General features: G+C 52.6%; 1 protein-coding gene across 2 annotated transcripts; it reads left to right on the top strand.

Moving 5' to 3' along the window:
• Slc8a2 (solute carrier family 8 member A2) lies at positions 1–26,296 on the top strand. 2 transcript variants are annotated; one of them, XM_051207248.1, is made up of 10 exons: positions 1–121; positions 3,565–4,255; positions 10,358–11,022; positions 13,353–13,775; positions 18,180–18,283; positions 18,412–18,429; positions 20,182–20,306; positions 20,552–20,651; positions 24,387–24,665; positions 25,886–26,296. In XM_051207248.1, the coding sequence occupies exons 2-10, from the start codon at positions 3,581–3,583 to the stop codon at positions 26,260–26,262; spliced, it is 2,766 nt and encodes a 921-aa protein (XP_051063205.1). In that variant the 5' UTR covers positions 1–121; positions 3,565–3,580; the 3' UTR covers positions 26,263–26,296. The 2 variants fall into 2 exon arrangements, with proteins under 2 accessions (XP_051063205.1, XP_051063206.1); XM_051207249.1 differs by lacking the exon at positions 18,412–18,429.

The following is a 26,296-nucleotide window of genomic DNA, read 5'->3' as shown; positions in this document are numbered from 1 at the left end:
CCTCCTCCCTCCTCCCTGCTCTCCCTCAGTCCCTGGCTCCTCTCCCTCTTTCTCCCTCTCCTCCTCGGGTGGAGGCGCCCACCGTGGCGGCCCAGCGGGGACCGGACCGGCCGCACGGCAGGTAAGAGCCCAGCGTGGCCGCCCGCAGCCCCGGGGCAGCGGGCACCCAGGCTGTGCTGCGTCGTCAAGTGCGGGGGCTTCCTGAGCCCCGGCTCCCAGTCCTGGCTGCCCGGCTTTCTGCGTGCGCCATGTGTATGGTGTGTGTCTGTCTGTCCGTTTCTGGGCACCCAGGTCTCTGTCTCTCCCCTCTTCTCCCTCTGCCTGCAGCCAATTCACACCCACACACCTCTGTCTCCGCCCCTGATGCACGGGGACCCGGAGGAGGCTGATCCTCCCCCTGCAGTGTGGACTCCCCCGAGGGCCCGGAGTGCCCCCAACTCCTCACCCCTCCTTAGCCCAGGTCTCCGCATCCTCCCAACCCTGACATTCTGAGGCTGGTCCTGACTTCAGCCGAACCTGTGTAGTAACATTAGACCAGTCCTTCCAAAGTCTAACTCCCATATCGCTCACTGTTTGCCCATTCATTCTTTGGACAACTCTGCGACACTTTCGTACTCCTGGGCACTGCTCTAAGGTCAGGCTGGACAGGTGCTTCCTGAAGTCTCACTTCCATCCTCCAGCCTCACACCTGCGAGGTTGGGTGGGAAAGCAGATCTCCTGGGGACTCTGACGCTTCCCTTCCCACAGGAAGGGCTGGCTCTGGGGAAGGTGGGCGAGGTGCTGGCCAACACCTGGGCCAGAGCTGGGATGAGCTTTGGCATGCCCACAAGGTCCCCGCTCTGTGTGGCAGGGCAGGCGTGTGGCAACTCCAGATGGCTTCAAAGGTCACTGGGTTAAGAGCCCCACAGCACAGTTCTGTTCTGCCTCTGGCTTGGACAATTCCTTCTCCTCCCCAGCCTCAGTTTACCTATCTGCAATTTGAAACCCTGTGTGTGCTGTATGGCTAAGGGAGGGACAGACGGGGTGGTGGTGTGTGTGTGTGTGTGTGTTGAATTCGGTGTTCCCGCTCTGCATTGCAGCCCTCAGCAGAGGGGATATACCCCAGGTCCTCACTCTGCTGTGGTTGCCTTGATGGACGGGAGATTCTTCCCAGAATCCCCCAGAGGTAAACCAGGCAGAGCAGGACACTCACTCACCACCAACCCAGCTGGCCACCAGCCCACCAGGCTGGGGATGCCCCTGCCTCCAAGCCCTGAGATGTCACCATCTGCCCTGCTGGCTCCTCCCGGACTCAACCTGATCCTTTTGCCGCTGAGTCTACACCCAGATTAGCTTTCAAGGCTCAGGGGAGGAAGCCTGGAGCAGAAAGTGTGGCTGCTCCAGCCATAGACAATGCTCAGGCCTCTTGTCCATGAGTTTCACAAATATTTATCTAGTGCTTTCTCTCCTGGGTCTCTCTTCCAAGACCCAGAGCGAGATGGGGGAAATCTGGGTGACAGCAAAGGGGATTGAGCAGACGACTGGATAACCCCGCCCCTGGGCAGGCAAACACTAGTCCGCTGACCCTGGTCTTCCTGGAGGACTTCCCAGGCTTCTTGCCCTCCCCAAAAGAGGCAGTTAGATGTGGCTGGATGGATTCTTGACTTTCTGGATCTTCCCTTTTTCTCCCAAAAGCCCGGGAGGGAGTAGGAGGAAGCAAAGGGGAATCTGCTTGGGATCCTGGTGGGTTCATAATTATGCCTGAGTGTTTGCTAATTAGGGGCTGCTAATTAGATATATCATTAGGGGCCTTGCCTAGGGGGCTAACTGTGCAAGTGGCCCTTTAAGAATCACCCCGCCCCTGCACACACACACACACACACACACACACACACACACTGCTCACTCCTTTTCAGGAAGTTCTGCCAACATGCTGCCTCCCTCCCCCAGAGAAGCCTGCTCCTGGTCTGTGGGTGTGAGGCGAGGGCAGGCTGTGGGTTAGACTTCCAGAGGAACTTTTCAGACTGCCATGGAAGGTGGAAATTCCTGAAGACTTGAGGCTAGAGCACCCCAAGGCTTCTCTGAGAGGGCAGCCAGCTCAGGTGACAGCTCCTCCGGCCTGCCTCTTCTCCATAATAGGCAACTGGGTTACCATAGCTACTTGAGGGCGGGGCTGGGAGCTAGACCTTGGGCACCCTTCTGGGGAGAGTGGATGGATGCTGGGTGACCTGAGCATTGCTTCACTTCGCTGAGCCTTGGCCCTCTTAGTTTGTGAACTGAGTGGAAGACACCTACCCCAGAGCCCAGGTGTTTCATCTTGGCAGGGACACAAAAACGAGGAAGCCCACAGAGGAGAGGGCTTGAGGAGGGAGAAACTCGCACAGTTTGTGCAAGGCACGGCAGAAGGTAGAGTGGCTGGGACAGAGCAGACAAGGGAGAGGGAGGCATCATACAGGCAAGGCAAGGGGCTACAGTCCTCTGAGGCTGGAGCCATGGAACATTCTAGAAAGAGGATGGATGGGAGCTAATGGGTGCTTGTTATTAATTTATTGTGCACGTGTAAGGTCAGAGGACAACTTTGTAGAACACATTCTCTCTTAACGCCTTTTCTTTGGCCACAGCACACTCACCACCACCCCCTCCCGAATACATAAAATGTAGTAAAACATAAACATAGAAAGACGGGGGTTTGGAGAGATGGCTCAGCAGTTAGCACTGGCTGCTCTTCCAGAGGACCTGGGTTCAATTCCCAGCACCCACATGGCAGCTCACAACCGTCTGTAACTCCAGTTCCAGGGGATCCAGCCAGCATCCATGTCAAAGCACCAATGCACATAAAATAAAGATTAAATTATGAAACAAAAAAACACAGGAAGATAAAAATAGCCACTCAGACCCAGAACCTACCACAGCCCCCTCAAGGGCCAAACTAGAATGACTAGAATTGCCCAGTGGACTCCTGCCCTCCAGCTTCAGGCTCACACAGAGGCCTCACGGTGTCCTTTGTGCCTGGTGTCCTTCACTGGGTCCCATGCCTCAGGATCCGGATCCTCTGTACCATCTCATCCGGCCATCGTTCCCACCCTGCTCACGGCTGTATGCTACTTCATTTTGATCCTGCATTTAATTGTTGTGGGGCCTCCAGGTTACTTCAAGGTTGGCCCTGTTATAGACAAAGCTGATGTGGACATTCTCCTGGAGACCCTTTGGTGAGACGGCCTTATAAGCCTGTCCTAGGAACAGAACTGCTGAATCATAGAGTGTTTGATGTTTGGCTGCGGGCTCCCAGGGTATTTTGATTTGCTAATGTTTCTAGCATTTCACAAGGCCCCTCTGTCCTGGGCATTCCTGTGTCTTTTCCTCTGGGTGTCCATGTGGTGATCTCTGTGTTTCCCTGAGTCTCCTTGTTTGATAGTGCTGGTGATGAAACCCAGGGCTTTTGCATGCTAGGTAGGAGGTCTATCTCTGCACCGCACCCTAAGCAGGGGCTCTACCACTGAGCCACGCCCCTAGCCCGCCCTGTGCCTTTTGAGTGACAGGGAGACATCCGATCCACTCACTTTTATCTTCTGCTCCTCCCCTTAGGACCCTATCACCCTCCATGGCTCCCCTGGCCTTGGTGGGGGTTGTGCTCCTCCTGGGAGCACCCTACTGCTTGGGGGAGGCCACTCCGACCCCTTCCCTGCCGCCTCCCCCTGCTAACGACAGTGATGCCAGCCCAGGTGGCTGCCAAGGTTCCTACCGCTGCCAGCCAGGGGTGCTGCTTCCTGTGTGGGAACCCGACGACCCGTCAATGGGAGACAAGGCAGCAAGGGCCGTGGTGTACTTTGTGGCTATGGTCTACATGTTCCTGGGCGTGTCCATCATTGCCGACCGCTTTATGGCATCCATTGAGGTCATCACTTCTAAGGAGAAGGAGATTACCATCACCAAGGCCAACGGGGAGACCAGCGTGGGCACTGTGCGCATCTGGAACGAGACAGTGTCCAACCTCACACTCATGGCCCTGGGCTCCTCGGCACCTGAGATTCTGCTGTCTGTCATCGAGGTCTGTGGCCACAACTTCCAGGCGGGTGAACTGGGCCCAGGCACCATCGTGGGCAGTGCCGCCTTCAACATGTTCGTGGTCATTGCTGTGTGTGTGTACGTCATCCCAGCTGGCGAAAGCCGTAAGATCAAGCATCTGAGGGTCTTCTTCGTTACGGCCTCCTGGAGTATCTTTGCCTACGTCTGGCTTTACCTCATTCTGGCAGTTTTCTCCCCAGGTGTAGTCCAGGTGAGTAAAGACCTACACTCCAGGAGAGCCTGGTGGCTTGGGGTGTCCGCACGTGTGCGTGTGTGCGTGTGTGCATGTGTGTAACAGAACCACCAGATACAGCTGCGCCAGACAAGCTCTGCACCAGAGAGGGCTGAGCCAAAGACAGCAAGTCAGAGATGCAGGTGCAAGTAGAGAAGGTGATTCCCAAGGCTTTGCATGGGCTAACAGAGCCCAAGGTCCGTGTAACACACATCTCAGCTTGCCACAGAGTTACCTGAGAGCACTTCTTTTGCATAATTTATTCCTGACTTTGCAATAAGACATGCCTATTTGCATAATTCGAACTACGCTTGCATAGGCCAGCCTCCCCCCCCCACCCTGTGTTCTGACAGTGCAAATCAATTTGAGTAATTTGGTCCATTTACATAATATATCCACAGACTGGCATCCGTGGTACCCACATCTGCATGATTTATCTCTCCGTAGAGCCCGAGAGACAGGGGCAGTTTGCATGGCTCGTTCATTATTCATCTTCAGTTCAGATTCAGTGTAGTTTATACTCCCTTCCAATTGGCAGAGACACCAGCAGAGGCCGGTGTCCACTTTGCATAATTTATTTCCACGCTGAGGCAGACTTGAAACTCACAGCTGCCTGGCTCACACCCCAATTGCCACGGTGCTCCACCTCTGCCAGGCCCAGTGTTTCACCTGCACCCCTGCCTGTCCCCATCTTCCTTCACAGCATTTGGTTAACTTATTTCCCACAATTCTAACTCCGATGCCGCTATTTGCATAATTTATTCATGGGCCGGGCCTCATTCGCTCCCCGTACATGCATAATTTATTTGTGGTGTCCGAGACTCACTCATTCACGCTGTGCGTGATCTGTTAACTCCTGTCACTTAATAGCTCCTGCTCCAGAAGGACCCAGGCGGAAAAGGGCTTTAGAGTTGGTATCAAAGTGGAGACTGCAGGGATTATCTGGATCTGTAATCCTAGCACTAGGAAAGCTGAGGCAGGAGGATTGCTATGAGTTCGAGTTCAGCCAGGGTCACACGGGTGAGAATGCTTCAGAAAAACAGGGAGGAAGAGGGGAGGGAGAGAGAGGAGGAAGGGAGGGAGGGAGAGGAAAAACAGACACCATGTGATCAAAGCCTGGGAGAGAGTTTACACCTAAACCATGGCTGTAACACTGAGCTTCCTAGTGGCCCTGGCAAAAAGTACAGGATAGGACACCAGACAGTCTTCAGGTTCTCTTAAAGGACAGCATCCTGACACAGGGTCCAAAACAGTCTCTGTGTGAGTATGTAAGGTGCAAACACAGGGTCTTCCTCAGCTGCTCTCCACCTTGTTCTTTGAATCAGGGTCTCTCTGTCAACCTGGAGACCACCGTTTGGCTAGACTTGCTGGCACTTGAGCTCAGGGGTCCTCCTGTCCCCACCCACCCAGCACTGGGGTGACAGATGCAAGCCCCTCCCTCACCCAGCGTTTTATCCGTGGTCCTCATGGCTGCACGGCAAGCATGCTACCTACCCACTGAGCCGCCTCCCCAGACCTCCAAGTGGTTTTGAGCAGGGAGATATATATACCTGGGTATATATGGAGCTGTGAAGAAGGAATTTTAGACACACAGGTGAGGGGGAGGGACATATGAGCTAGTTGTGACCTAGAGGGAAGATGGAGGATGGCAGAGCTTCAGACGGAGGACTGCTGATCACCGTCCCTCCAGGAGCCTCAAAGAGACTGGGCTGCAGGTAAGATCAGCCTGGCTCCAGATGTCCCCACAATTGTTATGTGACTTCAGGCAAAGCCCATACTCTCTGGGCCTCCATTTTCACATCTGAACCATGAAAAGGGGTATCCTAGGTCACCATAGAAAAAGAGGCTTGAGCTGGGCGATGGTGGCGCTCGCCTATAATCCCAGCACTCGGGAGGCAGAAGCAGGAGGATCTCTGTGAGTTCAAAGCCAGCCTGGTCTACAGAATGAGTTCCAGGACAGCCAGGGCTACACAGAGAAACCCTGTCTAGGAAGGAAGGAAGGAAGGAAGGAAGGAAGGAAGGAAGGAAGGAAGGAAGGAAGGAAGGAAGGAAGAGACACTTGGTTCATAGAACCCTGAAGCCAAGCGCCTGGGTTCAAATCTGACCTCCACTAAACCCCTTGGACAAGAAGTCCCTTTGTATGTGGGTCTTTCCATTGCTGAGTTCCCAGGGTTGCTATAAGATGACTTCAGCTATTCTGTGAAGAAGGCCTTGAATCAGTGTGCCTGGAACAGAGTAAACGGAGCTCTGAGTCATGTGAATGAAATTGTTGACATCACTGGCTTCTTGAAAAGTCAGTGTGTGCACACTGAGAGGCTGGGGTTCTCTCCCAGAGCCAAGGAAACGTGTGTGCTGGGTTGAAGAGAAAGAAAGGAAAAGATCAGACACCATTCCATTGGAGAGGCAGAAGAGCCTCCAAATCAAGCATAAATGCGATTGGCGTCCGCAAAATCACGAGGGGAAATAGAAAACACTTAAAGCAGGGCTGAGCGTGCACACTTGTGATCTCGCATTCGGGAAGGTCAGGAGTGCAAAACCAGCCCGCACTACAAGAGATCCTAAGTCAAAAAATAAAAACAAAACAAACAAAAGTCAGAGTTGAACTCTTTCTCTCTTAAAAATATTTTTTTAAAAAAAACTAGAACGAAATGGAGGTGGTGATGGCACACACCTTTAACCCCAGCACTCGGGAGGCAGAGGCAGGTGGATCTCTGTGAGTTTAAGGCCAACCTGGTTTACAGATTGAGTTCCAGGACAGCCAGGGCTGCACAGAGAAACCCTGTGTGGAAACACCACAGAAGGGGGGGGGGTGTAATAATCTTCACATCCAGCTGGCCAGTGTTGCTGTATATTGCCTGTGTGTGTCCAGGGGATAAACTGGTTGAATCTTGCCCAAAGCCAGCCCAAGATCACTGGACTAGTGATGGTAGTGAACAGAGAATACTTTAGTTATTTCTTTTCTTTTCTTCTTTCATACCAGAGATTCAGCCTTACACATGCTAGGCAGGTGCACTGCCATTGATATTCTAGGTAGGGTCTCCACCATTGAGCCACACCCCCCAGCCCCTCCCACACTGGGGGATTCTAGGCAGGGGCTCCACCACTGAGCCACGCCCCCAGCCCCTCACTGGGGGATTCTAGGCATGCACTCTACCACAAAGCCTTTTTATTTGTATGCATGTTTGTCTGTACACCACCCATGTGTCTGCTGCCTTCGGAGACTAGTAGAGGGTGCTGAATCCCTGAAACTGGGGTTATGGGTGGTTGCAAACCTCCATGGGGTGCTAAGAACTGAAGCCACTGAGCTGTCTTTCCCGTTCGTTCCATCTCTCTCTTAGAACTTAATAATAAAAAATACTTTTAGAAGCCAGGCAGTGGTGGCACACACCTTTAACCCCAGCACTCTGGACGCAGAGGCAGGCGGATCTCTGTGAGTTCAAGGCCAGCCAGGGCTACACAGAGAAACCCTGTCTCAAAAAAACAAAATAAAAAAAAAAAAAAAGTATTTTTGAGGCAAGGTCTTACTATGTAGTCCTCGCTGGTCTTCAACTTGCAGAAATCAGCCTGCCTCTGCCTCCCCAGAGCTAAAGGCATGCACCACCACACCTGGCTAAATCCTTCTAAAAACTTGGGGATTACCTGTAGAGGACACATGGCTGCCAGGGTAGAAGGCAGAGGACAACTTGAAAGAGTTGGTTTTCACCTTCACTCCCAGGGAATAGACCTCCAGGGTCAGGCTTGGAAAGTATTTGGCCACGTTTCCCAGGCTAGCCTAAAACTTGTCATCCTCCCCCTGCCTCGGCCTCCCAAGCTTCTACAGTCACCACATTGTGCCACTGTGACCACATTGTTCTACCTCTTGAGTGTCCCTCATGTGCCAGGAGCTGGCATTGCCGAGGACACGTGTGTCAGTGCCAGCCTAGAGGTGGCCCTCGTTTACCGACCCGACCCCAAGGCTGCTGGGTTCCCTCAGAGCTCTTTCGCTACCTGCCATGCATGCTGTAGGAGTGAAAAGTAAATGGTGGCCTCAGACGCAGAGCTCAAAGTCACCCTTGCCCCTCAGAGCCGTTCAAGCTCTGAGGAAGGAAAGCCTGGCCAGGGGAGGTGGAGGGACTGCGGTGATCAGAAAGCAGGTATTCCAGATGAGGAGGAGAAAAGAGATGGAGGGGAGAGGGAGACTCTGACCCTGATAAGCCAGGAGCACAAGTGGGAACATCTGTCACTTGGTGGCTAAGAATGTCTCAAAGTCTAGTTAGTGCAAGTACAGCAAAGTATAGCATAGCTCTCAGCAGGTCGATGGATAAGGCGAGCGGGAGTGAGCCAGGCAAAGAACACACACACACACACACACACACACACACACACAGTGCCATTTAGAGAGGCACATTTCCTGAGAGGACAAAGGGGAGGAAAAAATGACATAGAAACAAGGTGAGAAGACCAAGTGGAAGGGGGAGGGAAGATTTAAAACACCAGCTGGGGAGGGAGGGCAGAGAGAAGAGGCAGCCAGAGAGGCAGGGGTAAAGAATTAAGCGGGTTGAGGATGGCATGATGGTTTGAGATGGGTAAAGGTGGGTGGATGTGAGTGGATACATAATACATGGATGGGTGGACAGGTGTATGGATGCATTGATGCATGTGTGAATGGGATGGAGGGATGGAGGGATGGACAGGTGGGCACATGGATGGATGGAAGACAGATGGACAGCGGATGTTCTCTTAGTTAGGGTTTCTATTGCTGTGATAAAACACCATGACTAAAAGCAACTTGGGAGAGGGAAGGGTTAATTCATTTACTGTTTAAGTTACTGTTCTACTGCTGTGAAGAGACACCATGACCAAGGAAAGGCTTATAAAGGAAAGCATTTAATTGGGAGCTTGCTTTCAGTTTCAGAGGGTTAGTCTGCTGTCATCATGGCAGGAAGTTATGGCCCTGTAGCAGTAGCTGAGAGTTTTTATATCCTGATGTGAAGGCAGAAGGCAGGAGTGTGTGTAAGGGGGCCAGGGGTGGGGGACACTGGGTCTGACATAGGCATTGAAACTTCAAAGCCCACCCCCAGTGACACACCTTCTCCAACGAAGCCACGCCCACTCCAATGAGACCATACCTCCTAACCATTTTATTTTATTTTATTTATTTGTTTTATGTATAGTGCTCTGCATGGGTAACTGCATTCCTATTATAGATGGTTGAGAGCCACCATGTGGTTGCTAGAAATTGAACTCAAGGCCTATGGAAGAGCAGCCAGTGCTCTTAACCGCTGAGCCATCTCTCCAGCCCACATCTAATCTTTATCCAAGAAGTTCCACTAACTGGAGACCAAACATTCAAATATATGAGCCTGTGGAGGTCATTCTCCTTCAGACCACCACACTTATACTTCCAAAGCACAGTCCATCATCAAAGGAAGGCAAGGCAAGAACTAATGCAGAGTGTGGAGGAGTACTGCTTAATGGCTTGCTCAGTTTGTTTTCTTATACACCCCAGGACCACCTATCCAGAGGTAGCTAGCACTCACAATGGGCTAACACATCAACTGCTAACTAAGTAAACCCATGAAAGGCTTGCCCACAGGCCAGGTTGACTGCGGCATCTTCTCAATTGAGGTTTCCTCTTTCCAAAGGACTTTAGATTGTTTCAAGTTCATAGAGAACCAGGTAACACAGACTGGGTTGATGAATAGGTGGGCGGATGTGTGGGTGGACACATGGAAGGATGGATGGATGGGACGGGTGGATAGGTAGGTGGACACAATGATAAATGAATGGAGGACGGATGGATGGATGGATGGATGAACACACATCTGGATGGAATGATTAGCTGCATAGGATAGGTGGGTAGATGGGGTGGGCACATCTGGATGGATGAATAGATGGATGGACGGATGGATAGGTGGGTGGACACATGGATAGATGTGATAGATGGGTATATGTGTGGAGAAACTTGAGCACAGGAAAAGCAGAAGTGAACAGAGATGAATAGGAGAGGAGAGAGAGAGAGAGAGAGAGAGAGAGAGAGAGAGAGAGAGAGAGAGAGAGAGAGAGAGAGCACGCAGAGTGCTCACCGCCTGCCGCCCGCAGGTGTGGGAGGCGCTGCTGACACTGGTCTTCTTCCCGGTGTGCGTGGTGTTCGCCTGGATGGCGGACAAGCGGTTGCTCTTCTACAAGTATGTGTACAAGCGCTACCGCACCGACCCTCGTAGTGGAATCATCATCGGGGCAGAAGGTGACCCGCCCAAGAGCATCGAGCTGGACGGTACGTTCGTGGGCACCGAGGTCCCAGGTGAGCTGGGCGTGCTGGGCACGGGTCCTGCCGAGGCACGTGAGCTGGACGCCAGCAGGCGTGAGGTCATCCAGATTCTTAAGGACCTGAAACAGAAGCACCCAGACAAGGACCTGGAGCAGCTGGTGGGCATCGCCAAGTACTACGCACTGTTGCACCAGCAGAAGAGCCGCGCCTTCTACCGCATCCAGGCCACGCGGCTGATGACGGGTGCGGGCAACGTGCTTCGAAGACATGCCGCAGATGCAGCCCGCAGGCCCGGGGCCAACGACGGCACGGCGGATGACGAGGACGATGGCGCCAGCCGCATCTTCTTTGAGCCCAGCCTCTACCACTGCCTGGAGAACTGCGGGTCCGTGTTGCTGTCGGTGGCCTGCCAGGGCGGGGAGGGCAACAGCACTTTCTATGTGGACTACCGCACAGAGGACGGCTCTGCCAAGGCGGGATCAGACTATGAGTACAGGTGAGTCCCAGTACACGTGACACTCAGGTCCCTGTGAGTCCCAACTACAAATAGGACCCAGGTCAAGGTGAGTCCTGGCCCAGATTGCTTTCAGCCTCGGGTTGATCTTGAATAAGATAGGTCCCGGTACAGGAGGTACTCAGGCCCATGTAGGTCCCAACTACAGGTGCGTCCCAGGTCCAGGTGAGTTCACGTGGTACAGTGGGTCCTGGGCAAGTCACGTGAGAAGGTAGGAAACATGGTGCCTCCATGGGCTGAGCCTCAGAGAATGCCTTCGGTGTCTCCTTTCCCTACTATATGCAGATCTGTAGCATCAGTGTTTGAATATATTCACTCATCATTCATTCATTAATGATCCAGTCATCATTCATTCGTTCACACCACTGAGCCACGCCCCCAGCCCCTCACTGGGGGATTCTAGGCAGGGGCTCTACCACTGAGCCACACCCAAACTCTAGTGTGGGAGGAAAAGACCTCTCTGCTGCTTAACACATTTAGAGTGCCTACCACATGGTTATAGCTGATGTGTTGGGGCCACATCACACCGCTTTCCACCTTGTACCTGTTACCTGCTGGTTTTGGTGCACAGGCTCACCTTTGTAATGCATACAACTTTATCAAGTTCTTGGCCACCTGGAGCACATGTGCTGGTCATATGTCACAATTCTGCTCCCCAAATGTACCAGACACAGATCTGGGGAAGACAAAGTCTTTATATTTTTCCATTCAACATTCACAAGTTATCTGTGCCTCTTATTCCTGGATCATGCTGGATTTTGTTTTTATTTCATTTTTATTTGTTTGTTTATTTAAGATATGGTTTCTCTGTGCAGCCCTGGCTGTCCTAGAACTTGCTCTGTAGACCAGGCTGGCCTCAAACTCATAGAGATCTGCCTCCTGAGTGCTGGGATTAAAGGTGTGTGCCACCACCACCCCGACCATCTGCAATTTGAGTTGACCTCATATGTCCTCCAAAAGAGACAGAGTTGTGTGCACTTCCTGCTGGGGCCAAAGGAGGGAAGCTGCATCGTTGGTGCGCCTCCCAGGTGCTTGGTGACTGCCTCTTTGTTGCTGGCAGGCTCCAGTTTGACTGCTTGATAGAGGCAGCTATTCCCATGTCCTGCTATTCCCCTTAGATGCAGTTTCAAATATCTTATTTTAGAATCCCCCATGTCTTTGTTGTTAGGAAAAAAAAAATCTTCCATTGCTCAGGCTGGTCTAGAACTTTCTATATACCCCAGGGTATTCCTGACCTCCTCGTCCTCCTGCCTCTCCTGAGTGGTGGGATCACAGGCATGCACCACTACACCTGGTTTATGTAGTCCTGGGGATGGAACCCAGGACATCATGGCTGCTAGGCAAGTAATCCATGCACTGAGCCACAACCCCAGCTTGTAGAATTCTATGGTTCTAACATTAATGTGCAAATGTCATTAGGTAATTTGTTTAATCCCCCAGTGAGGGGCTGGCGGGGGTGGGGGGGAGTGGCTGCACACTCAGCTTTTGAAGTGTTTTGTTGTTATTGCTTATTTGTTTTGCTTTTCTTTAATTTTTAGGTTACATTTTCTTTAGAGCTATTTTTATCTGATCTTAAGTGTATGAGTGTTTTGCCTGCATGTGTTGTATGTCTGCACACTATGTGTATGCTTGGTGCACACGGAAGTCAGAAGAAGGCATCAGGTCCCCTAGAGTTATGTAAACTGTTTATGAGCCACTGTATATGTGTACTGAAAATCAAACTCAGGTCCTTTGGAAGAGTGGCCAATGCCCTTAACCACTGATCCAGCCCCTAAATTACATGTGTGTACATGCTTGGAAGTCAGAGGACAATTTATGGGTGTCATCAGTGCTCTCCTTCCACCATGCAAGTCCCAGAAATTAAACTCAGGTCAACAAGCTTGGTGGCAATCACCTTTGCCCACTGAACCATCTTGCGCAACCCCGTCTTATTTTATTTATTTATGCATTCATTCATTCATTTAAATTAGAGGGACAGCAAGGTCTAAATCTCTGCTACTCAGTGTTTGGTCCCAGCACCACCCACAGCCCTAGAGTTACAAATACAGAATCTAGAAGCTGGGGGTCTCTACACCACACTCCCACTTCAGCAGACAGTAAGGGGATCGAGGGTTGAGGAGGACCCTAAAACCCATCCTTGGGGCTGGAGAGATGGCTCAGAGGAGGCTTAAGGGAATTAGCTGCTCTCCCAAAAAGAATCGAGAGACACACAACCATGTGCCTCCAGCCCCAGGGGATCTTCTGGCCTCTTCCGGCACTGCACACACATGTGCGCATAACAGGGGTGACACCTCTGGTCCTCTCTTCTGCAGCGAGGGCACGTTGGTGTTCAAGCCCGGAGAGACGCAAAAGGAGCTGCGCATCGGCATCATCGACGACGACATCTTCGAGGAGGACGAGCACTTCTTCGTGCGGCTACTGAACCTGCGTGTGGGCGATGCGCAGGGCATGTTCGAGCCCGACGGCGGCGGGCGGCCCAAGGGGCGGCTAGTGGCACCGCTGCTGGCCACCGTCACCATCCTGGACGACGACCACGCAGGCATCTTCTCCTTCCAGGACCGCCTGCTGCACGTGAGCGAATGCATGGGCACCGTGGACGTGCGCGTGGTTCGCAGCTCAGGCGCGCGCGGCACCGTGCGCCTCCCCTACCGCACAGTGGACGGCACGGCCCGTGGCGGTGGCGTGCACTACGAGGACGCTTGTGGAGAGCTGGAGTTCGGCGATGATGAAACCATGTGAGCGCGAGTAGGAGAGAGGCGGAGCCTGGGGGGGGGATGCGGACCTGAGGAAGGGCCCTGGCTGAGAATGGGGCTCATGAGGGCAGGATAACCCTGACCTGAAGAACAGCCCTAAGCCTTTAACCCCAGCACCCAGGAGGCACAGACAGTCAGATCTCTGTGAGTTCTAGACCAGCCTGTCCTACAAAGTGAGTTCCAGGACATCCAGGGCTACACAGTGAAACCCTGTCTCACAAACACACAAACAAACAAGCAAACAAAAAACAGCCCTGACAGGCAGTGAGGTAGGGGAGGAGGATGCTGAGGAATGGCAACATTGGCTTGGTACTGAAGAATGATTGAGCTGGGGATGGGGTGGGGCTAATGTGGGTAGGGTGTGGGAAATAGTCTTTGCCGGAGATGGGCTGGGCCAAGATGGGAAATGGGCCTTGCTGGCAGAGGGGGCGGGGCTGAGGTGGGCAGGGGCTGACAAATGGCCCTGGCCGAAAGCTGGGATGGAGCTGTGGCCGGATGTGTCACCAGAGTAGACGTCCTGTGAAATGGACTTGCCTGGGAGGCAGTGCGGGGGAGGAGTGGAAGATGAGGAGTTTCCTGGGCGTTCGTGGGGCCGTGCAGAGAAAGGGAACCTGACTGGGCCAACGGGCCGAGCCCAAGCGCAGATCGGTAGAGACGGGATAGGGTCTTGAGGGTGGGAGGGGCCGTGCAGAGACAAAGTTTGATGGGCTGAGAGGAAAAGCTTGAGAAAGGATCATGGCAGATCTATGGATGAGAGGAGGCAGGGCTAAGGAGATCCAGGAGGGCTTTAGGAAGGAGAAGGACTTGAATGGGCCAAGCTGGAAAACGGAATTGGTCTGTAAAGAAGGAGGAGGAGTCTGCGAATGGGCGTGGCCTGGGTGGACCTGGGTTGGGAGAGTCAATAGACGTGGAAGCAAGGACTGGTCTCCAGGTGGAGGGGATCTTTAAAAAGGGGCGTATTTGTGGGTGGGCGTGGCCTCCAGGGTGCAAGCTAGCGAAAGGGGCTTGGCAGAGTAGAGGGGCTTGGTCGAGTGGTAGGCGGGGCCTTGGGTGTGGGAGGGGTCTAAAAGATGAGGCTTGAGAGAGCCAGGAAAAACCTAGAAAACGGTGGGAGGTCCAAGGATCAGGGGAGAGACACGGGATTCGGTGGGGCCTGGGGCACGGGGCCCTGAATACTGGTAGGTGCCTGGGTGCAACGTATGCTCTGTAGATGCGCAGACGGACGAGGCATTGCAAACTCTGCGCCCTGGCACTGCCTCAGAGTCCCTGGAGGCCCGAGCTCACCTCCCCCGCGCCTGCCCTGCGCAGCCAGCACCTCTCCTCCCGCGCCCGCCGCCCCCGCAGCGGCTGGCTCCCTCCTCCTGCCACCCACGCGCTCCCTCCAGCCTTGGGGCCTCCGCCTCGCCTTCATCTGGCCGATGATGGCTCTCCATCCCTGAATTTCTGACCTCCCGGGCTATGCCTCTCTAGGATCCTGGCTCTGTGTCAGTCTCTCGCTCGCTGCCTCGGGTTATGCTTTAGTCATAGGTCCTGCACAGTTGTCCACATTTGTCTTTGGGGCTGCGGGGGTGGGAGGTCACGTGATGGCTGCTTGGAATGACTAGCTCTATCATCATCTCTACTCATCTCCAAACTCAAAGAGACAGAAGGAAGGGATGGCAGAGTTGTCCTTTTTAGGTTCTGGTCCTTCTGATTGTCTAACCCGCTCTCCTTTCTGCTGCTGCAATCCCATGGGCCTCTCCTCCCCCACACGGTTTCCCCAGCCTGGGACACCCTCTGTCCTCCCCCACCTTCCGCCTCCGCCCAAGCTTCCAGCTGTGGCTACAGGAGCCGAGAGAACAGGAGGCTAATACAGGAGGCTAATTAGCGTTTAGGGAAACACATCCTTCCTCTGACGGGCAGGCGCTAATTAGAGGAACATGAAACAACCAGGCTGGAGTGGAGGCCTGGGCAGGATCAACACAGAGACTAGAGGAGTCAAGAGACTTAACGGGGAGACACAAAGAGAAGGAACCAGAGGAGAGGATGTGGGGGGAGGTGGAGGCAGAATGTAGGTGGAAAGAAACTCAGACCCAGAGAACCGAGGTCGTCGAGAAACACGGGGAGACGAATCAAGGGTGAGGGCTAGCTAGAGTGGCGTTCCCGGGAACCGAAGGATAGTAGCTGGGGAAGGAGGCTGTTGCCTAAGATCTCAGGACTGTCCTCACCTTGTCTAGCTAGGGTCTCTCTCCATGCCCTGTCTGTTGGAATTCTCCTGGGATACCTGTCAGAGTGCTGATTGACATACCTGTCACCAAGCATCAGCTGCCGTGTTAGAAGCTTGTGGGGTGTCTAGGAGAGCGCATGACAAAGTGTGTGCCCACCATGTCAGTTTGTCACTGTGTCCGCTTGTAGAGTTTGAGGACTCCAGTGTGCCAACCCCCACTTCCCAGATGTGGTGTTTCAGCACCGCGGACAGCGCCCAGTCCGCTCCTGACACCCGGCTGCTCTGCACAGTATTTTGAGACCCAACTGGGCTTGCAATCCCAGCAAGTGAAACTGGAGACTGGAGGATCGCCATGAGCTGCAGGCCAGCCTGGGCTACGGTGTGAAAGCTTGTTTTACAGGCAGCTGGGGATGTTGCCCAGTTGGTAGAGTGTTTAGCATGCCAGAAGCTCTGGGGTCCAATGTCAGCATCAATTCAGATGGTAGCCCACATCTCTAATCCCAGCACTCGGGAGGTGAAGGAGGATGATCAGGTGTTCAATTCATCTTTGTCCATACCTCGAGCTTGAGTTTTTATGTATATATTGGCGTGTGTGTGACGTATGTGGAGGTGGGTATGCTATGGCCCGAATGTGGAGAGTAGAGAACAACTTTTGGGAGTCCCCTTTCTCCTTCAACCTTTCACATGGGTACTGTGGATCAAATTTAGGCCATCAGGCTTTCAAGGCAAATGCCTTTACCCACTGAGCCATCTTGCCAGCCCTTCTTCACACAGAGTTCGAGGCCAACCTGGGCTCCGTGAGACCCTGTCTCAAATAATTTTCAAACCCGGAGAGTGGGGGGGTGGGTGGCTGTCCCTACATGACAGTGTCTCTGTGTGCTGCATGAGTTCACTCGTGGAGACGTGTTGATTGAATTATTACCTGCTTAGGAATCGTCTGCCTGTGTTGACTTTATCAAAGACAAAGGAGAAAGAGTACAGACAGAGGAGGGGCAAAGAGAGGAGAGAAACAGAGGCAGAGAGATAGAGGGACACAGCGAACTGCAGGGAGATGATGGTAGACAGAGAGAGACACTGCGGGAAATATACACAGACAGCAAGAGGAATAAAGAAAGGAATCTAAGCCTGGAGTGATGGCACATGCCTGACATCCCAGCATTTTAAAGGCAGAGGCAGGAGGATAGTGAATTTCAAGCCAGTATGGGCTACCTAGTGAGTTCCAGGCCAGCCTGAGCTACATAGTGACACACAGCCTCACAAAACCAAAGAGTAAATAACAAAAGAGCAAGGTCCATAGAAGAGCATTAGGAGGGTCCCACCGGGTGACAGTGTCTGTTTCAGGCTGTGTTGGGGGTGTCTCTCAAACGAACAGGCATCTGTTCCCTGAGATCATGCGCTGCTGCAGGGGGATGGCTGGGCGGATGGCTGTGCATGTGGGCGGGTGACTGTTGGAGCTTCCTCTATTGGTGACTGCGTGGGTGGGGTGTTTGTGTGGCTGGGATCTGGGGCCAGGCCTTATGGGGCTGGCTACATACACTGTTCCTCTAGCCAACAGTTGCTGGCACCCAATCTGTGAGCATTCCTTGCTGTGGGACTCGGAGATTGCAAGGAGGGGTAGGAGGTGTGTGGGTTCAGTGCCTTAAGGGGACAGGTAACATTGGGCTATTCCCTGCCTCACCCTGGTTACCATGGGAACAAAAAACCTGAGGAGAAGGGAGAGACTGGGCACATTGGGCTGATTTTCCAAATGTGGCCAGGATGGAGGGTGGGAAGCTGCAATTATTTTGTGTTGATAGATTTAATTAGTTGTTTCCCTTCCTCTTTCTTCCTTCCTGTAGCTCAGGCTGAACTTGATCTCAGGGTAATTCCCCTGCCTCAGCCTCTCAAGTGGTTGGGATGACAGATCCAGCCTTTTTATACTTTTTATGTGCATGTGTGTGTGTACACGTGTGCTCATGTGTGTGGAAGGCAGAGGACAATCTCAAGTGTCATCTTCAGAGGCCACCTCTTTTGAAACAGACCTCATTGATCTGGAGCTCACAATTAGGCTAGGCTGTCCTGGGGTGGTTGCATTTTGATAGAGCGCACCGCCCCCCAATTCCGCCAAGGGCCAGTAGCATCATCCTGAGGTGGTTTCAGGGCCGGGGTAACTTTATGCTTTCTGTCTGTGCCTTCCCCAGGAAGACCCTTCAGGTCAAGATAGTGGATGATGAAGAGTATGAGAAGAAGGACAACTTCTTCATTGAGCTCGGCCAGCCCCAGTGGCTTAAGAGGGGCATCTCAGGTGAGGGGTGAAAAGGTGGTTATGGGAGACGCAGGGGGCATAGGGTTGGGGGCCCCGGGGAGCTCGCGAGCCTGAGCTTTGAGGAGAAGCGACTCTCTCATTGTGTCCCTGTCTCTGTCTCTCCCCAGCTCTGCTACTCAACCAAGGTGAGTGAAGGGACCTCTGGGTGTGGAGGGGGAGAAGCTTCCAGAGCTACAGGGGTGGGCTTGGGGCATCTGGGATGGGTGAAGATTGGAGCCAGCTGGGACTGGGGGGGAGGGGTGGAAAGGGGTTATGGAGTTCAGGATGACACTTATAATTGGAGTTGGAAGAAACTGAGTAATGAGATCAGATCTGAGTTTGTAGCATAGTCTGTATGAATCAGGTTTGACACTGATTGGGACAGGGTGGAGTAGCATGGGATTATGAGATCCATCTTTCCACTAGGTCAAGGCAGGAATTGAATCAGAGGTTGTGGTCAGGGGTTGAGATGGGATTAGGTTATAACTGTAGTCAGTGTTTTTGCTAAAACTGAGGTTGAGGACTGGAGAGATAGTTCCGCTGTTAAAAGCACTCGCTGCTCTTCCAGAGGACTCCAGTTCAGTTCCAGCACCCATGCTAAGTTGCTTAAAACCACCTGTAACTCAAGCTCCTGGGTAGCTGACTCCCCCTTCTGGTTCCTCAGGCACCTGCACAATCCTGCAGGCACACAAACTCATGCACACACATAATTTTAAAACTTTAAAGCTGAAGTTGGGATGTGAAGACTTTCGGTTAGGAGTGGGGTCAGGGGAGGCAGGAGAATCAGAAGCTCAAAGTCACCCTCAGCTACATAGAGAGTTTGAGTCCAGCCTGGGCAATCAAAAAAAAAAAAAAAAAAAAAAAAAAAAAAAAAAAGACAGACTTAGACGTGGTAGCCCAAGCCTTTAATCATAGCAGTTGGGAGGGAGGAGACAGGGAGACAGTTGAAGGACAGCCAGGGATACATAGCTACCCTCACCTAAAAAAAATAACTGGTGCCAAGGTTAGAAGCTGGGGGTCAGAGTTGTGGTTAGAGTCTGTAGCTTGGCTATAGTGACAGTTTAGGAGCAAGATCTACACTATAGCCTACGGTTAGGATTAGCCTGAGACTAGGATGTCTCTAAAAGTCATGGCAAGCTGCTGTAACAAACATGCCTAACATTGCCTGTTTGCTACAATAAGTAGCAAATGCTTGCTGCAGTACTTTCTTGCTTAGGCAAAGTTTGTGAACGAGTCTTCTTTTCCGGTGTGGGCTTTTCCGTCAGATGCCTCCACGAGCCATTGAACTTTGTGTTGTCTCTGGGCCCTTTGCTGCCTCCAAGCAAAAGAGCAAGCAAATCCCCGGGACCCCAGGCTGGTCCTGGAGGCCCACAGCTCCAACGCTTCTCCCATTCCCATTCTATTGGCTGTAATTCAGTCACATGTCCATGCCCAGCTGCAAAGAATGTTGGGAAATGTAGTCCTCGTGTTTGCCCACAGACTTGGGTGAACTGGTAGCTGTCTCTGCGCACGGCTGAGTTTGTTGCTGGCGATGTTATCCAGAGGAGTTGGGATTGAGGCCTAGGGCTGGGTGCAGGGTGCAGGACTAGAGTGTGATGTTAGAGCAGCATTCGGGACCAGGTTTAACTCAGCCGCCCTATGAGGTAGACACGATTACTGTACCTATCAAACAGATGTAGAGACTATGGAACACAGAGGCTAAGGTACTGCCTGAGGTCGCACATCCTCCACCATGTAAACCCTCAGTTCATTACTAGAACTTCGTGGGCTGAGGGGGCACGTGGTCAGAGGAAGCTGAACCAGTCCACTGATGTCCCAGAGAGAACAGATAGTAAAACCATCGCCGACCCTGTTAGGCATGCCCCCTGGGCATCTAACCTCCACCTCTCATGCTGCAGGAGATGGGGACAGGAAGCTGACTGCAGAGGAGGAGGAGGCTTGGAGAATCGCGGAGATGGGCAAGCCAGTTCTTGGGGAAAACTGTCGTCTCGAGGTCATCATTGAAGAATCTTATGACTTTAAGGTGATTTCCTTTTCCTGGAGCCTGTCCTGAGCTTTGCTGGGGGCAGGGCGGGGGTAGCTCAAGGAAGGAAGAGCATGCCAGCCTCAAAGTTGGGGACCATGATGGGGTCCTTGGGAAGTCTCCAGGGCCGGTTTCAGCACTGGACAGTGAACAACAAACCACCTTCCGGGGCTGGGCGTGTGGGTGTGATTCCCAGCCGCAGGGTTTACACTACCCTGGGGACACTCATTCCTCCCTTCCCCCAGAACACGGTGGACAAACTCATAAAGAAAACGAACCTGGCCTTAGTGATTGGGACTCATTCGTGGAGGGAGCAGTTTTTAGAGGCAGTTACGGTGAGCGCAGGTAAGTTAAGGGGCCAGGGAGAGCCAAGGGAGGTGATGGAGAGACAAAGACACAAAGGTACTCGGGAGGGGGGAGGGGGTGAAGCAGACAGGTGGGCACCGGCTGACAGGCAAAGAGCGAGCATCCCCTCCCGCCGCGGAAGGCCAGAGACGGAGACTCAGACGGAAACAGAAAGGAGAAAGTTGAGGACACTGTGCAGTGGCCTTAGCTTTGATTTCCACTCGAGGTAGGTGGGCACCAGCCCGGGTGTTAATCTAGTAGCATCATGAAGTTAGAAGACAGATAGGTGAAATGGCAGCGGGCCTCCCCCAGACAGCCCTGGGCTTTTCTGTTGCCATGGAGACAGTCGCCAGGGCACCGGGTTCTTTCCCACCTGCTGTGGTCCTCACCCTTCTTAGTTCTCCCGCGGACCTGCTGCGCCCTCGTGCGGTCAAAGGCACAATAGCGACTGGATCCACAGATTCGATCTTGGAAATTCACAGGGGTCCTTTGCTACACAGATAGAGGAAGAGGTGACCTAAAGTCTCCCAAAGAGTTTATAATAAGATCTGGAGCTTCAATTCCCTTCCATACATAATATCGGGTTTCCTTCTGGATGCCCTCAACTGGAGGGACTAATACGAAAGGAATTGCGAGTAAAGACAATGTTGGGTAAAGAAACAGGTAAATGTGATTGATGCTAAGCCTGACAGTCTTAAGTTCGATTCCCAGGACTCATGCAACTTTTCCTTTGACCGTCTCACACACACACACACACAATTAACAAATAAATGTATACAACAAAAACCTGTTGAGTGCAGCTCAAATTCAGAGCTGTGGAGATATGAGACCAGCCTAGAGAGGCCCATGCAGTTGGCACAGCCCTTTGAAGCCACAACTTTTTATTTATTTATTTATTTAAAATATTTATCTATTATGGATATATTGTTCTGCCTGCATGTATGCCTGCCCGCCAGAAGAGGGCACCAGATATCATCACAGATGGTTGTGAGCCACCACGTGGTTGCTGGGAATTGAACTCAGGGCCTCTGGAAGAGCAGCCAGTGAGTGCTCTTAACCTCTGAGCCTTCTCTCCAGCCTGAAGCCACAACTTTTAATGTGTCTGAGGGAGATGGGGAAAAAAATAGCTGGTCTAGTACTGTCCTGGTCCCCATGGCGTGGAGAAGGTAAACATGTCACACAACAATGACAACTCAGGGGTATGGCAGAGGTAGGAGAGAGACCCCAACAGCCCACATGACGCTCCTGACCCAGCCTGAGGTAAGGGAAAGGCTTCCCGGAAGGGACCACACTAAAGCAGACAGTAGTTGTACAAGGAAGGGAAGGACAATCATGGACCCCTGGGTAGAGCGAGCAGCAGGGATGGAAGCCTGACGGTTTGGAGGGAGGACAGAAGTCTGAGTATTTGGAGATGGCGATTTAACTTAGGGCATGCGGAAGTGATTGGTGGCAATGCTAGAAAGCAACAGTCTGAGTGTGAGGGCAGCAGTGAGCCATAGCGGAATGTAAAGCACAGGAGAAGCCTTGAGTCCCAGCCTGTGCCTGTCTGTACTGGCCCTCTCCAGGTACAGTTCAGGTTCCGGGAGCTCAGCAGAAAACCCACCCCAGATGACCGAAGCTCACCGAGGACTGTTTCATTTCATTTGTTTGTTTACATATTTATTTGTTCTGGTTTTTTATTTGGTTGTTTTTTGTTTTGTTTTGTTTGAGACAAGTTCTCATTATGTAGTTCAGATTGGCTTGGAACTGTTCCTGGAGACCAGGCTGGCATTGAACTCACAGAGATCCTCCTGCTTCTGCCTCCCAAGTGCTGAGACTAAACGCGTGCCCCACCGCGCCTGGATCTGGCTTCTCTTCTTTGCCTTTCCGTCCTGGGTTTTTGCCCTTGTGGCCTCTGAACGGCGGCTGCACCTGCAAACATCAGGTCCACGGTCCTAGCAGGCTCAAAAAGAACTTAGGGGAGCCAGAAAGGGCAGGGTGTCGTTGAGCTTCCTTCCCGTTTTCACCTCTAATTTCTTTTTACTTGTGGTTGAGGAGGAAAGTTTGGTTCTTACAGAACCAAGAAACCGCAAAACCCACTTGGATAAGTACGAATTCAAGCCTTTCTTTCTTTGGCAAGCCTGCGGTTAAGTAAGTTAGAAAAGACACGATGGGATGTGATTGAGTCCTCCAGCCGGGTGGGCGGGGCATGCTCTGCCGCTACCACCACGCTGCCCTGCCTCTTAGAGGGAAAATTTGGGCACTTGTGGCTGGTTCTGGCAAGGGGTTTCAGGACTCAGCACCTGGCCTCGCCTGAGCTGCCTGCCTGGTGCCTGCTGGCCGCTGGCCACTGCCGTGTGTCAGAACCCTTCGAGCTACAACACCTGGCACACCTGGCCTGCTCTCTCTGTCTTCACTCACGGCCTCCTGCTTAGGTCATCTCAGGGTGTGGAGGGTTCCAGACACTTCTGTGTTTTTCAAATCACTGAGTGCTAAAAGCTGATCAGGCCACAGGAAGGGACAGGTTGGGCCTTTCTACAAAGCTCAGAAAATAAACACATACAGGACGCCTGTACCAAGAAAGGGTATTTCAGAATCTCTCCTTTCCTTTAGTCTCATCACCAGGGAGAGAGGGGGGGGGTAGAGTGGAAGGGAGGGAGGGAGGGAGACCTGCTGTTGCAAAGGATTTTGGGAAAGTATGTATTTTAGCATAGGTAGAAGCGGGGGATTCTGGGAGAGTGCATATTTTTATCCGAGGATGTGGCTGTTGCTAACCTCAAGGGATTCTGGGAGCTTGGATAATTTTAGCTGGGTGTTTGTCTCTGTCTTGCTCCTGGAGACTCTGGGAAAGCCAGGGTGTTTAGCCAACTGCAGAATCTTAGCATTCGTTTTGTTGGTGGTGCTGGGGAACAGAACTCAGAACCTGTCACATGCTAGGCAGGCAGTCTACCTCTGAGCCGAAGGCCCATGTCACTGCAGTGACTCCCCCCAAAAGTGAGTATTTCTAGCTGTCCATATGGCTGTCCATGGCTGTGGAGAACTTTTGGGGAAATGACTATTTTTAGTTCAAGACATGGCCATCTCTAGCAGCCAGAGTTTGTGAGACACTGAGTACTTTTAGCAAGGGATATATGGCCTACTCAGGCTTTGAGAGGCCCTGCAAAAGTAAATGGATTTATCTGTGTCCAACACTCCCTTGGCTACAAGGGATGCTGGGAAAGTAAACATACATACCTGTATCCAACTCTCTTAGCTGCAAGGTATTCTGGAAAGTAAATGTGTTTACCTGGTCCCAACACTCCCTTAGCCCCTAGGAGTGCTCAGAAAGTAAGTATATGTACCTCTCTCTTAGCTGCAAGGGATTCTGGAAAGTTCAGTGTGTTTACCTAGTCCCAGCACTCCCTTAAGCCTCAGGGATGCTGGGAAAGTAAGTATCCAACATTTGGGAAAACTGAATTTACTTAAGCTCCATATCCTCTTAGCTGCAAATCTGAAAGCAAATAAGCTTCCTTCAGTCCAATACTCTTAGCTGCTGGGAATTCTGGGAAATTACATTTACCTGGGCCCAACATTCTCTTAGCTGCAAGGGATTCTGAGAAAATAAGTATATTCCTCTCAGACCGACATTCTCTTAGCTGGTAGGCATGCTGGGAAAGCAGTTCATTTGGAGCTGTCTGGAAGCATAACACAATGGAGCTGTGTAAGCAAGGAAGTCTGAGGCATGGCGTGTGCCCCAGCTGGGTCGTGTGCCCACAGGGGATGAGGAGGAGGAGGAGGACGGGTCTCGGGAAGAGCGGCTGCCATCCTGCTTTGACTACGTGATGCACTTCCTGACGGTGTTCTGGAAGGTTCTGTTCGCCTGTGTTCCTCCCACGGAGTACTGCCACGGCTGGGCCTGCTTCGGTGTCTGCATTCTGGTGATTGGCCTACTCACCGCCCTCATCGGAGACCTAGCCTCTCACTTTGGGTGCACTGTGGGCCTCAAGGATTCAGTCAACGCCGTGGTCTTCGTGGCCCTGGGCACCTCCATCCCTGGTAACACCCGGGGAGATGGCTCTACAGGAAAATAGAAGAGGGCCTGGGAGGGGCCTTATGGGTGCAGAGTGTGGGCTGACCCTGCCCCAGAGCAAGCAGGGCAGGGCCATGGAGGACTAATGTGATAGGAAACATTAGAAAGTACACTTGGGCTCCATAAGAAGGGGTGGGGGTGGATCCATAGAGACAGGTCCTCCCCAGATGATTTCACCCATACACATAGTAGGTGGTGATGATTCTGGGTGATGATTCTGAGAGGTGTGTGTGTGTGTGTGTGTGTGTGTGTGTGTGTAGATCGGAGAGCAGCTTGAGGGAGCCATTTCTTCTTCCTCCACCTTGTGAGTTTCAGGAATTAGACTCGAGTCATCAAGCTTGGTGGCAAGTCCCTTTACCTGCTGAGCCATCTTGCCTGCGCAATGCCCAGCCTTTTACACGAACACAGGGATTTGAACTCATGCTATACCCAGGGAGCCATCCCACTTGCTTATTGGTTTGGGTTTTTGTTGTTGTTGTGGGTTTTTTGTTTTGTTTTGTTTTTGTAATGGGTCTCAGGCATCCCAGGCTGGACTCAAAATCACTATGTACCAGAGTCTGGCCTCGAGTTCTCACACCTTGCCTCCACCTCCAAGAACCTGGATTACAGGTGTGGGCCACCGCACCTTTGTGTGTGTGTGTGTGTGTGTGTGTGTGTGTGTGTGTGTGTTTTGTTTTTTGAGATAGGGCCTCAGTCTATCTCAGATGCACTGGGTTTGGCTATGTAACCCAGGCTAGCCCCAGACTCATGGTCCTCCCAAGTGCTAGGATTGCAGGTGAGCATACCACCCCGGCTGAATCTGGGTTTTAACTCAGATGCCAGTATGAGTTTGGCCAGTGAGGGTGAACGTCCCACAGAAATGGGGCAGTGTCCTGTGTCCTGTCGGAAGGCCATGGCCACTATCAAATCAACCCCATCATGACAAGGTGGGAGAGACCCTGTTTCTTCATCAGCAGGAAGGGTTCCTTTCCAGAGCAGGTGTATCGGGGAGAGGGCTGGACAGCAGCAGGCCCTCTAAAATTAAAGAATGGACCCCAATAGAACAGCACAATGCCAACCTTTTTGCACAAGAGACTCCCAAGAAATGTTCTACAGACAGTGGAGCCTACTGCATGCAGACAGATCCCCACAGGAAGTAGGTGAGGGCTCGGGGGCCTCTCTCACCCCTTGCCTCTTGTTCTTGTAGACACCTTCGCCAGCAAGGTGGCCGCGCTGCAGGACCAGTGCGCTGATGCGTCCATCGGCAATGTGACCGGCTCCAACGCGGTGAACGTGTTCCTGGGTCTGGGTGTGGCCTGGTCGGTGGCCGCGGTGTACTGGGCGGTGCAGGGCCGCCCCTTCGAGGTGCGTACGGGCACGCTGGCCTTCTCGGTCACTCTCTTCACCGTCTTCGCCTTCGTGGGCATCGCAGTGCTGTTGTACAGACGCCGGCCACACATCGGCGGCGAGCTGGGCGGCCCGCGGGGACCCAAGCTGGCCACCACCGCCCTCTTCCTGGGTCTCTGGTTCCTCTATATTCTCTTCGCCAGCCTTGAGGCTTACTGCCACATCCGGGGCTTCTAGGGCCCTAGCCACCGCCCTGGTGGTGGGGACTCGG

The sequence above is a fragment of the Phodopus roborovskii genome, unplaced genomic scaffold (genome assembly GCF_943737965.1).
Source record: "Phodopus roborovskii unplaced genomic scaffold, PHOROB, whole genome shotgun sequence".
NCBI lineage: Eukaryota > Metazoa > Chordata > Mammalia > Rodentia > Cricetidae > Phodopus > Phodopus roborovskii.
This window is presented reverse-complemented; position numbering and strand designations above follow the sequence as displayed.

Excerpts from the sequence above, each read along its gene's own strand:
- Slc8a2 (XM_051207248.1), top strand. The coding sequence starts at position 3,581 with ATGGCTCCCCTGGCCTTGGTGGGGGTTGTGCTCCTCCTGGGAGCACCC. Across the intron at positions 20,307-20,551 it reads AAGAATCTTATGACTTTAAG|AACACGGTGGACAAACTCAT; the intron begins GTGATTTCCTTT and ends CCCTTCCCCCAG. Across the intron at positions 24,666-25,885 it reads CCTGGGCACCTCCATCCCTG|ACACCTTCGCCAGCAAGGTG; the intron begins GTAACACCCGGG and ends TTGTTCTTGTAG.